The sequence below is a fragment of the Parasteatoda tepidariorum genome, chromosome 7 (assembly GCF_043381705.1).
Source record: "Parasteatoda tepidariorum isolate YZ-2023 chromosome 7, CAS_Ptep_4.0, whole genome shotgun sequence".
Taxonomy (NCBI): Eukaryota; Metazoa; Arthropoda; class Arachnida; order Araneae; family Theridiidae; genus Parasteatoda; species Parasteatoda tepidariorum.
The window spans coordinates 12,409,591-12,421,843 of record NC_092210.1 but is presented as its reverse complement, the minus strand read 5'-3'; the positions used below and the strand labels follow the sequence as shown (position 1 = coordinate 12,421,843).

General features: G+C 29.5%; 1 protein-coding gene across 14 annotated transcripts in view; it reads left to right on the top strand.

Moving 5' to 3' along the window:
- The window catches only part of LOC107445501 (transducin-like enhancer protein 4), a 164,754-nt gene that overhangs the window by 97,445 nt on the left and 55,056 nt on the right, over positions 1-12,253 (top strand). For all 14 annotated transcript variants that reach the window (XM_043042565.2, XM_043042564.2, XM_043042563.2 and 11 more), the window contains exons 5-6: positions 5,164-5,226; positions 6,562-6,636. In XM_043042565.2, coding sequence (XP_042898499.1) covers positions 5,164-5,226; positions 6,562-6,636 — 138 coding nt within the window. The remainder of the gene's footprint in view (positions 1-5,163; positions 5,227-6,561; positions 6,637-12,253) is intronic.

The window sequence follows — 12,253 nt, the reverse complement described above, 5'->3', positions numbered from 1 at the left end:
TATAGTTAATTCTACCATTTTTAAATCAGGATCTTTATTTCGTACACAGTTTTCAATGTTTAGATCTCTATTGGTGCTATATGTTTATTAAATTTGCTTAAGATCTAAGATGTGAGATATATTTATGTTACCTGAATTTTCTCTAAATAGTTGCCGAAGAAAAAGATTTTCTTCCTATACAATTTTCAAAGTCAAAATCAATTCACCTATTTCAAATACCAAGATCTTTGTTTCGTACTCAATTTTCAATGTTAAGATCTCTATTGCTGATATATGTGTTAAATTTCTCAGATGTGCGATAAATTTATCGCTAGATTCTTGTTGCTCGAATTGTTTTCTCTTTGAATAGTTGCTGAAAAAGAGAAAACGTGCTCAAATTTCTCAAGTAGATTCAATTCTTTTCTGATTACAAAACCAACAACCGTATATTTTTCATTTCGTTTCTCTTTTTGTTTAAACCTATAATGAAATGTCTTTTCAATAGATGGCGGGCATGACATCAATGATCTGCTAGCAGTTGTAACAATCGTCTTGATAGGTGCGATCCCTATCTCCATTGTCCATGGCTTTCACAGTGACAGCATTCTTCTCGATTTTCTATTTCATCTGGAAAAAAGGGGATGAGCAACTTGGAAAATAACTTGTTTTCCGCATCGTATGTTCCATCTTCACCCATGCGTTAAAACGGAACAGGAAAGGGGAGGTGCATATTGGGGTGGACTTGCATAGAATATGAGGCAAACGATTCCATATCTTCAACTCCTCTTGTTATTTTTATGAAACGAAGTTATGCATGTCAGCTTGATGACCATGGAATGAAAATTCGTGCTTAATTTTGAATATTTCGGATTATTTCTGACGTCATCAATATCCCCCTCCTGTTTGGTCTTCCCTGAACAAAGAGGGTGGAAGGCACTACAAAAGGTGTCATTGTTCTACCCACGTGCTGAGTATAGAACGGGATTTTTTTATTAAAAACGGTATCATTTCCCCTATAATATTAAATCTATGAACGATATATAAAGTTAGATGTTAATTTATAAATTATTGAAAATTTTTATCGTTGCAATGGAATGATCGAAATATTCATATTGCATATGCTTTTACTCATCAAAGGTTGGTGGTGTTGGATTTTGTTATAACTATACTATACTGCAAAACTCGTGTGATTGACAATAGTATAGGCTTAATAAATTAAAATTTTGTTTTAATTAATTTTTGCTTTTGAAGCCTTAAGGTTGTTTTTTAATGTTAATTTATAAAATAAAAAAATTTATAATTTCTTATTTAAGAAATATGTTAAAAATTTAATTGAATTTACAAGTTGATGTCGAAAATTAATTTTGCTAACCGTTAGGTATAGTATGCTACATAAGGTGTGCTATATATCTAAAATTCTCAGCCAATAATTCCATAAATGGCAGATATTATTTTAATCAAACAATAACTAGCAATTTTTATTCAGCAATGAATGATGTAAATGACAAATTTTTTTTGAGCAAACGTTTCCATAAATGATGAATTATTTGAGCAAAAGATTCTTTGAATAGCAGATTTTCAGATTCTGTTACTAATTTCAAACTTTTGCGTATGGATAAAATGAGACAATATCGCGAAATTTATCGGTAGTGAAATTATTCTACGTTTAATTTAGGCTTATTTATTTTACGCTGCGTGAAAGCAAGTCTTAACATAATTGATGTTGATTTCACCGACAGCAAATAAATTAATGGTTTAATAATTCTCTATTTAAAGCCCAACTACTGAAGATGATTATCCTCTAAATTGCATGTCATAAAATAATTTTTAATAAAATCGTTCAAGCTATCTTAGGGAAGTATTCACGCCTGTAAAAAAAACGAACTGTGCAATTTTTCAATTAAGTTGTAAATTGCTATTCCCAAAGCCAGATTAAACCGCATCCATCATCAAGGTTAGCGTGTCTGTCACTGATAATCACCCCTCCCCACCCTTCTCCCTTCACTCCCTCCCCAGGGCTTATTTTCTTTATACATCTGTGATATAAAAATGTCTTAAGTTTGTTGAGAAGATGTGCTATTTAAGATTACAAATTATTGCGAACCGTCGCACTTTCATGCCCTCCCCCCTAATTTTTCACGGCAGGACGATTTTGAGAAAGGGGCGTAACGGCGGGAAGGATGGCTGGATTTGCTACATCAGCCCCCGTCTCGTTAGTGTTGGTCGCTCTCCCGTGACGGGGATCATCCTTTCCCCGTTCTCTGCTCAGTGTGTCGGGGAGATGCAAACTACCCATCCGTGACATACCTCCCTTCTCATATGAGACTTACTTTCAAAAAAAAAAAAGAAAGTGTTCATAGGTCACTAGGGATATTTTTCATCATCTAAAGTTTTTGGCATCCAGATGAAAGGGGACATGCCAAGTTCTAAACTCCCTAGGCAATTTTGTAGAGTTCTTAAAATCTTTTGACCAGTACTACTACTCTTTGTACAATGAAAAAGGAAACATTTTATACTTCGGATTTATTTCGGAATTAAGTATTATAAACCTATGCCAATTCGTCATATAGCTAGACCAATATATTAGTAGTCTATATGAATGATAATACCTCTGCATATTTATGCATTTTTAATGAATACATTTATTACATTTTTCGTTGTGCACGGATAAATTTGGCGCATTCGTTTGCCCTGTATTTCATTCATTCTACATTTCTTACCAATATATTTCATTCATTTTATCAACTACGAAAAACGACGTTACTAATGCTTGACTTACAACTGTATACCGTCAGTATTAATTAATGACGAACAACAGAATGTAATACATTTATTACATTTTAGATTGTGCACTGATAAAATTGGCGTATTCGTTTTGACTTTCCCTGTATTTCATTCGATTCGTTATATTTTTCTTAGCGGTATTCGTTATAAATTCGTTAAATTTATTTTGACATCACAATGCATTTCATTCATTATATTTATCTTCTTTATCTATTTTATTCATTTTAAGAACTACGAAAAACGAAGTAACCAATTGGCGTTCAGGTATGCTGGCTGGTAATTTGTACACCGTCAGAATTAATTAATAAGGAATCGCATTTGAAGACTCCCATTATGCAGCTGTATATGGGGGGAAAAAAATATCGATACTTGAATATTAGCACTTATAATCGAATTTGTTACATAGTCTTTTGTAACTTTCGACCTTCAACGAAAGAGGAATCGTGGATGTTTACACAAATAAGTTACAAGGCCAAGGTGCGATGACATAATGTTTGTGTTCTTAATAAAAATTACCATTTCAAAATCTTTCGTATATAAAAAAACCACAATATTCTTTCACCTGTTTTTGCTAGTGATCAACTCTTAGAACATATTCCATTACGACGTTCCTAAATGTCTTTGAATATTCATATGCGCATTATTATAAGAAGATTTTATTTAGCCCTCGAAAAAATAGACAAAGAGACTCACTCTCTTTAAGTTCGTAATGTATTTTTTAAGATTTTTTTTCCATGAAGATTCATTTTCTCTTAAAATAACGATCTTTCAATATCGTTTGACTTCTATAATCTCTTTCAATTGCATGGGTATATAAAAAAGAGACAAAAAAAAGTGAAGGGGATAAAGAATTGATGCAGGCACAAAACGATTGTTGCGTGACTTGCAAACGACTTTCATTTATTTTGACATCACTTGCGGATCTTTCGCAACTACTTTTTTTTTAGTTATCGTTTTATTTGTTTGGTTTAGAAATAGACTAAATCACCAAATTGCTTATTATATCAAATTGGTTTCGTTCTTTATTATTATATAAAGATTAACTATTAAAAAAATTAATGTACATCGAAGTCGGCGTATCTTTGAAATAACAGCACAAACAAATGTGGTTGTGGGATACGCATGAGCGTGTTTGATTTATTTATTCTTCAATAAATTAGTTTTTCCTACTGGCAACACTTCAACCTTAAAATTAAATCCTAACGAAAACTTCATTCTAATTGTAACTGTTGTAACTGTGAGGTTTTAATGCTGCATTATTGTTCTACAGAATTAACAGAAATTTTTTCCCCCACATTTCTTTTTATTATTATTTTTCTTTTCCATTTGCCGAAGTGGTTATTATCGGATATTTTTTCTTTATATTATTGATTTGTAAGAGACCGAGTTATTTATTTTGGTTTAATGAATGCGTAATTCCTTGTGCAGTAGTGCGCTTGCCGAATTGAATGTCCTACTAGCCTTTAATTAAATTAGGTAAATTTAAAAGAAAACGAATGTTATGTCTGTAAAATTTATCGTCTTTCTGAGAATCCGGATTAGTTTAATTTTTACTTTAATTTATTTAGAACAATCTAAAATTAGAATAAATTTCGACTAAAATAACAGATGAGTGTAATTAACAATCATTAAAGCTTGCAATGTTATCAGTGACTGTTTTTAAAAAGTTAATATAAAGGTAATATTTCTCTGAAGTTGGATAGAAGTTTTTATCGTTATTATTTAAATACTAGTTAAATGATTAAGTTGTTTTAAAAAAATGTTATATATATTTTTAGGTTGTTTAATTAAATTTCTCGAGCAAGAATTTTTATTATAACTATAATTTGTTGCAATAAAAGGTGTGTATACAATAATATAATTTTTATTTATTTTTTTAAGGATCAGAAATTTTTATTTTTAAAGTTAGTTGTTGCTTTAAATCCCAGATATAAAGTAAACATAGATAAATTAAAAAAAAATTTTTTAAAGCATTTATTATGTACATTGAGGTGATTTTCCTACTATGCAGTAATATGCAAATGTAGTGCTTTGATATTATTCCCTATTTCCCCCCTCCTTTCTATTAAAAAATGAAAAAATCCCTGAAAAATCATATTTACATTAAAAAATAAGTCGAAAGAAATTCAGTCGAATAAGAATTCACAACTTAATACATCATTTTTATAACTGTTATTCTTATATCACTAATATTATAATATTAATTTCTGAAAAAAATCCTGATTTTATTTAAAATATTTCCTTATTTAGTTATTTTTTTCTCGTTTATTTCATTAGCATAAAAATGTACCTAATTTTTATTGTGAAATGTTGCCAACTTTGATGTAGGTATTTTCTAAATAGAAAGTTATTTATATCTTTAAAAAATGATTTTTAATTAATCCCTCTTTTTTATTACAGACAGAGATTGCCAAAAGGTTAAATGCCATCATAGCACAAATTTTACCGTTCCTATCTCAAGAGGTAAGCCTGTTATTTGCATTTATTTCATTCGAAATTTTTATAAATGGAGATACTGATTTTAAATAATCAGTGATATGTTTTTTTTTATACTTCAGTTGACTTCCCGTTTCATAAATTTGATAATGACCCCTTATTTTTAGTAATATTTGCAATATGGAGACGAACCTTTATTTTTTTATAACTTTCATAAATATGGTTTTACTCCGATACTTAAATTGCTAGTTACTTTGAAGTTACTTTGCGAGTGAGTTACTTGAATGAAAAGAATTTATGATCTAATTTTGTAATGTTTCAAAAACTTATCTGCCAATTACATTGTTTGGCTCATGAAGCCTAAGTCGAAAATTATTTATTCCATTTTATAACTTTCATCTAAAAGTGGATAAATCTCGCCAATTGTACTTCTTTTTTTTATTTTTTCAAAGTTAAATATTTTTTTTTCCTTCTATATTTCAAATTTTTGTTTATCAGATTTTAAATTTTTTTTTTTATTTGTTAGTTTTTTAAAGCAAGTAATTTATAGTGTATGCTGTTTAAAACTCAAGCTCTGTTTTAAGTTAATGCATTGAAACAATTTTTTGATCTAAGCAAAAAAAGGTTTTGAATTATTTCCATAAACTGCAAACAGGGTTGGAGTTTTAGACGTCCTATACTGGTTTTGGACAGGACGTGGGTTTTACTGTCTTGAAGTGTCCAAAACATTGGTAAAAGGTAAAAATTTAATATGTGTGTAACCATTGTACACCTAATAATTACATATATTAATAAATATTTAATACTTTTTATACAATTTGCTTTAACTTACTAGAGGAAAATAATATAGGAAAAGATTTATAACTTTTAAAGCTCCACAATTCATTGAGCAACAAAAGTGAATTGCTTTTAATACTGATAAATAATATTTTTGCATAAGGATAAATAATGCAATATTAATAATAAACTTTTTTAATACAACAAAAACTTTTCTTCATTCTGTTTCTTGCTCAAAAATTAACCATTTATTGTTCACAATATTTTTTTTAAATTGTGACATCATTTAAACAAAAGGGTTTTGGACAGATTAAGACAAAGGGGTTTTGGACAGAACGGTTTAAACCGTGGATTAATCCATTCTGTCCTAAGCCTTGCCAACTCTGACTACAAAATTTGCATATCTTAATTTTATTTAACCAATGAAAATTGCTATTCTAGACTAGATTACCCAATCACATCTCCGTAAATGTTAAATGGATATTTTGTTTCATCCAATTTATTTGTTTGATTTGAAATGTTTATTGCAATTGTATATTAACAATATTTCTTTCGTAAAAATATTTATATATTTTTTTCTTACAGCACCAGCAGCAGGTGGCAGCTGCTGTTGAAAGGGCAAAACAAGTCACAATGACAGAGCTAAATTCAATAATTGGGGTGAGTATATGGCTTCATCAGTTTGATTAATGACGTTTTAGTTTGCTGTATAAATTAATTAAAAACTTATTAATTTAATTAAAATTAGTTTAAAAAAACTTTAAATTAATTAAAAAATTTATTAATTTAATTTTTGTTTTTATGATATGTTTTTATTTTATATTATCTACAAAATTTAATCTAGACTATAGGTCAAAAATTTATCTTCAATGACAAAACACGTCACTATTATAAACTCAATAAATCGGTTTGTTTTATTGATTCATAAATTTGACCTATGTTTCTGTTCGTTAACTATTAACATCACATTCATTAACTCCAAAATTTTAATGTCTTTTTTTAACTGCAAATTATTACGTATTAAGTACTATTGTAATTTTGCTTTAATTGAAGCTTATCAATATAGTCATATCTTTACAAAAAAATGTTTTAGATCTACGGAAATCGTTAAAAAAAAAGTAAATAATGCCTATTATATGCCTGGTTAATTTTCAAGTCACTGATTTATTTATTTATTTTAAATAAAATAAAAAAATCCAGTTGATTTAAATCAAGCTAAATTGTTGGAACCCTGATATCAGTAGGTAAAAATATCTAACGAATTGCCATTCCTTGTTATCTGTTATCTATTGTATTTACTTTTTCTTTCTTTTGAATTTATTTTATGACGGCAATGTTTTAAGTGCTTACAAAAATCTTTGTGCATGAAATAAGTAAGAATAGCTGAGACCTTTGGCAAATGGTATCACTAATTGACAAAAAAGCAAATAACATTTGTGCAAATATTGCACCAAACTTTATCTGTATCAGTTACCCGTTGGAAACAGATTCCACAAAGCTTATCGTAGGCAATGTTTAGATTATTTATTTGCAGGAGTATTGAAGAGTTGTTTGTTTTGATCTTAAAATGTATAATACAATGTGTATTGTTCCTGTTGGTTTGTGCGTTATCTCGATTTGACGAAGCTCTAAAACTTGTTAAACCTTTATATCTCATATATAGATATTATTAGTAACATCAGATTTGATATTATATATGAAGCGTATAGGGATATCTGTTTAGAGCCTTTTTGTTTGATAAATTACCAAGTTTAACATGTTGTTAATAAGAAATATCCCAGTAAAGAAAGATGCTTATCTATCTTTAGAAAGGAGCTAATCAAATAAACACTAAGGGGGTATGAATAATGCTGACGTAAGATAGTAAATTCTTTTTTTGGAACAAAAACCCTTAGTAAATTGCATAATTAATTATGTGATTATTTTTTAACATAAAAATTCTTAACATAAACGTAAAGAGGGATTGTGATTGGTTTATTTTGAAGGTCGGGGTGTCTTAAATTTTAAAAAAAAAAAAAAAAAAANGAAACACTGTCTCTACTAAAAAAAAAAAAAAAAAAAAAAAATATATACTTTTAATATTTACAGTCCTTCGAGTTTTACAGTTGAATGTAAAAAGTTTTTTATTTGTGCCGTTATTAAGCAGGTTACCTAAGTTTTACATTAAGTAACTGTGTAGTAACTTTACTATTTTTTGTAGAGATGTAGCCAAAAGTTGTTAGCTTTTTAAGACCTCTTTTTTTTTCGTTTCTTTTTGTTGCTAATTAAAAAATTACTAATTAAACTATTTTTAAATATGAATCAACTTTTTTAAAATGTATTTAATAAAAACCTTTTAATTAAAAGTAGTTGGTTTCATACTTAGTATTAAAACTTCCAAAATTAACTACTATAATGTAATTATTGTATGTAAAAACAATCCTAAACTTAAGAAAATGGCACAAACTTTAACAGGGAAAACATTTTTACATTTAATATAGGTTTTTATTTTTTAAAAATGTTTATAAAATTAAAAATATTGTTTTGTTTTTGTTTTACTGCTACATTTTATGCAATAGATGTTCTATATAATTTTATATTTTAAAATTTATTAACGTAGGCTTAAAAATTACAGTGAACAGTGAGAGTTTAATTAATAATGAACCAATATAAAAATATATATCAATAATAATAGAGTTAGATATTTATTTTTATTATTTTCAGTATAATTAGTTTTAAGCATTTTCATTCGTTTTTGTACAGTTTAATGGCTTCCAAATCCTCAACACTGCTTCGAGTGAATTTCCTCTAATAGTTTCCGGGAAAACAAAAATTATTTATTTAATTTATTTTTAGCTCCTTGTGCGAAAGCGTAAATAGTGAAACACCCGCTTATCCACTTCCTACGCGGTTTTCAAGAGAAAAAGAAAAACCATCTGAAAAGGGCTTATCTTTTGTGGACTTGGATTGTTGACAGTGTTGTGTCAATGAGACGGTCTTATCGCTTCTGGTATTGTGCTGTTTCAATATTCTTATGAAGTTAAGTGAAGTTGCAATTGCAGCACTTGGCAAACAACTTGGCTTTTATTTTATTCTCATTCCCTTCGCGCAGTTTAACGTCAGAACTATTATATATTTTTAAGTTTATTGGAGTCGTTTCCTGGGCTACATTGTTCTTGTTAGATGGAGGCATTGATTTGGGTTTTGATTTGTTGCGTCTATTTTTGAGTTGTGCTTTATGCTGTGTTGACATTAGAATGTTTGTTGCCTATTATCTTACTTAGTTTTCTTGTTATCATTCCATTAGAGGAAGAAAAAAAAATTATAATTTTTAATTCATTAATGCCTAGAAGCTGCTTTCAAAGGTGATTCTAAAAAGAGTAAACGCCAAGAAAGTATTCAAACATAAGTAATTATCTTTTTTTTTACCCACGCGTGCGGAAAGAATAGTAGCTGTTATGTGCACATACAGCTCAAGCGTGTGTGCGTATTAAAGAAAACTACTTAAGAAACAAAGCTTTTGTTATATTTACATTAAAAAAATTCGAATTGTTGTTTGCTAGCTTCAAATATTTCTTCCTGAGACCCGATTACTCCCGGAATAGAGCGCTAGGCTCCCAATGAGTTTCTCTGAATCGAATCCCAGCGGTGACTGGTTGACACGAATACTGCTCCTGGCTCACACCGACCTCAATGCTGTTATAAAATATCCTCAGTGTTTGGCGGATCATGGGTTAGAATCCCCTCCCTTGTCTTCGGGCTAACCGTGAGATGTTTTTTTTTCTTATTTCCTAATTTTTTTTTTGGTATGGCAAAAGCGGATTAGTTCCATCGAAAAGTTCTCCACGGAGAATTTTTCTCTTCTTGTTGAGTTAAAAATCACTAAGATATGGAGTTAATCATTAATAGACTTAAACTCAGAATTGGATTGGCTGTTCAACACCGGTTATAAAATTTAAAATAATGTTAGTCCAAATTGAATTAACCGGAAAAAAAAATAATTATGATATAATTACTCTACGGTATGATAATGACATTTCTAGTTTTTAGTTCCTTTTTAAAATAATTACAATAAGTTTGATAATAAAAACCAAAATATACGGCATATAAACCATTCATTTGGTAATTTTAACGTTTATATGGTGACTGTTTACTGGAAATTCTAGTTTTCAAAATTATAGTTCTTATTGCCTCACATTTAATAAAAAATACAAAACTGACGAGTAAATTTAACCGAATAAATGGTTTTTATTTCATGTTCTGAGGTATCTTGATAAAATTACCAAATTTTACTTATTTTCTTAAATTTTTTTTTTGTTGCTATTTTGCATTGCATTCTTATAAAAAGGATGAGGCCGTGATCAGAACATTTCGGTTTCTTTTTAGTTTTCATAAATCGAATTATTAAAAAGTTTCTTATTTTTCTTTATCAGTAAAAGTCCTAAAGACTTGATCCTTGTCCGTAATTTATTACGTAGTAATAAAACTATTGTACCTCAAAATTTAAAGCTTCCTTTAAAAATGTATCCTTGCCATAATAATACAGCAAAGTAACTAAGTCAGCTATGCGTAGTCGCTTAGACTGGTAATGTTTTGCTTCCTTAAAGAATAGCCTTTATCTATTGCTGACGTAGGAACTGTTTTGTTTCGAAGCGTAGGATTATTTCTACGTATTGTGGCGATAAGGCGATTTAGCATTTCGACATCTGTTCTAAACTGCCCTTGTCTGCGACAGAGAAACGTATATGAAAAATATTTATGCATATAAACACTCAAATAGAGAGAGATAGCGCAAGATCTGTTAAGAAATATTGTTGTTCTATAGTAACAACGTTGCGCTGAAGTGAATATGCGGGATACTACTGCCCAGCGGTCACAAGAACTTCCGATCCGAGGTTGTCTGCTGCTGTTAAAACAAGAATTCTACTACGGTAGAATTGAAGAAACGGTACGACTGTATGGCTCTCCCAATGAAACGTCGTGAACCTTGTTAACACACACGCTATTTGAAAATATTTTTTTGACTGGAAAAGTTTTCGTAAAAGCCGACAATACAGGAAAGTGTTAATTCTCTCTATCTGTTTTACGTATTCTAAATTATTATTATTTTTAAAAAATAAGTACTGCATTTTCTGTTTGCAAACCGGCATTTTATTTGTAAAAATTTTGAAACATTTTCTTAACTCTTCTGTAAACACCTAAATTGAAAAATGAAGTGATAATAAAAGCAAATATCGTGGCAACCGTTAAACAAGGAGACTCTAAGGAAACTCGTTGCATTTAAGAATCATTGATTCAATTTTAAGTGCTCTTCTGAATCATCTTTACCGCTGCGATATTTAAAAAAGATATAAAAGTGTTTTTTCTTTTCGAAATAGTTTCGTCGTTAGAAGGATGGAGAAAAAAAAAACGAAATAAATTTGAAACGGAAGAGAGACAAGTTTATTATAGTAACTCCGTAACCTGCTGTGAGACCCTAGAAAACGTGAAAATAGTGAGACCACGCTATGGAGTAAATAGAAAATTTTTAAGCACTTGTTTGGCGAGAAAGCACCGCTTTTGGAAATAAGCCAATAATTGAAGTGTAGTAGAGTTGAGATTGAAAAGGGGGGAGGGAAAGATGTCTTCTTTCATTCATAAGATACTTTTTTTTTATTATTATTATTTCATAACCTTTTTCTCGAGACGTTTGAAGGAGATTAAAATCTATTCATTCAGCGTTCAACCCTTTTCGTTGTCGGGGTGAGCGTAAAATTTTTCGCTATCGCTTTTTAATTTTTTTTTCTCTTCCTTTCCTTTTGATCTCCATTGAAATTTTTGGCAATTTTTCAAGAAATGATGGCGACTTGTGAAACAGATTTGTTGTATGGATTTTTAGTTGACAGAGTTCTAACAATGGAAGTGGTTTTTGTGAAGAGATGTTGAGGTCTGAAATTAGGTTCTTGAATCCTTTATAGCGTCTGTTGTGGATTAGGCCTTATGGTGTTCGAACCTGCTATTCACGCCATTGAATTAGTTATTGTAAAAATGTCCGCTTATTAAAAAAGGAAATTTACATTACCATTTCAGGGACATATATTGCGCATTTTTATGTAGATAAAACATGCAAATGGGGCACAGAACATGCTAGCGCCGATAAAAAAGTAAATAAAAAAAATCAAACTAACTTTATACAGCAATCATTCCAAAAATTGACGTCATATAACATCAGTTATATTAACATGACAGCTGTTAATATTAACATAACTTTCTAAGCTGAATTTTGAGCTTAAAGTATACCTCGTAATTCACAATTCAT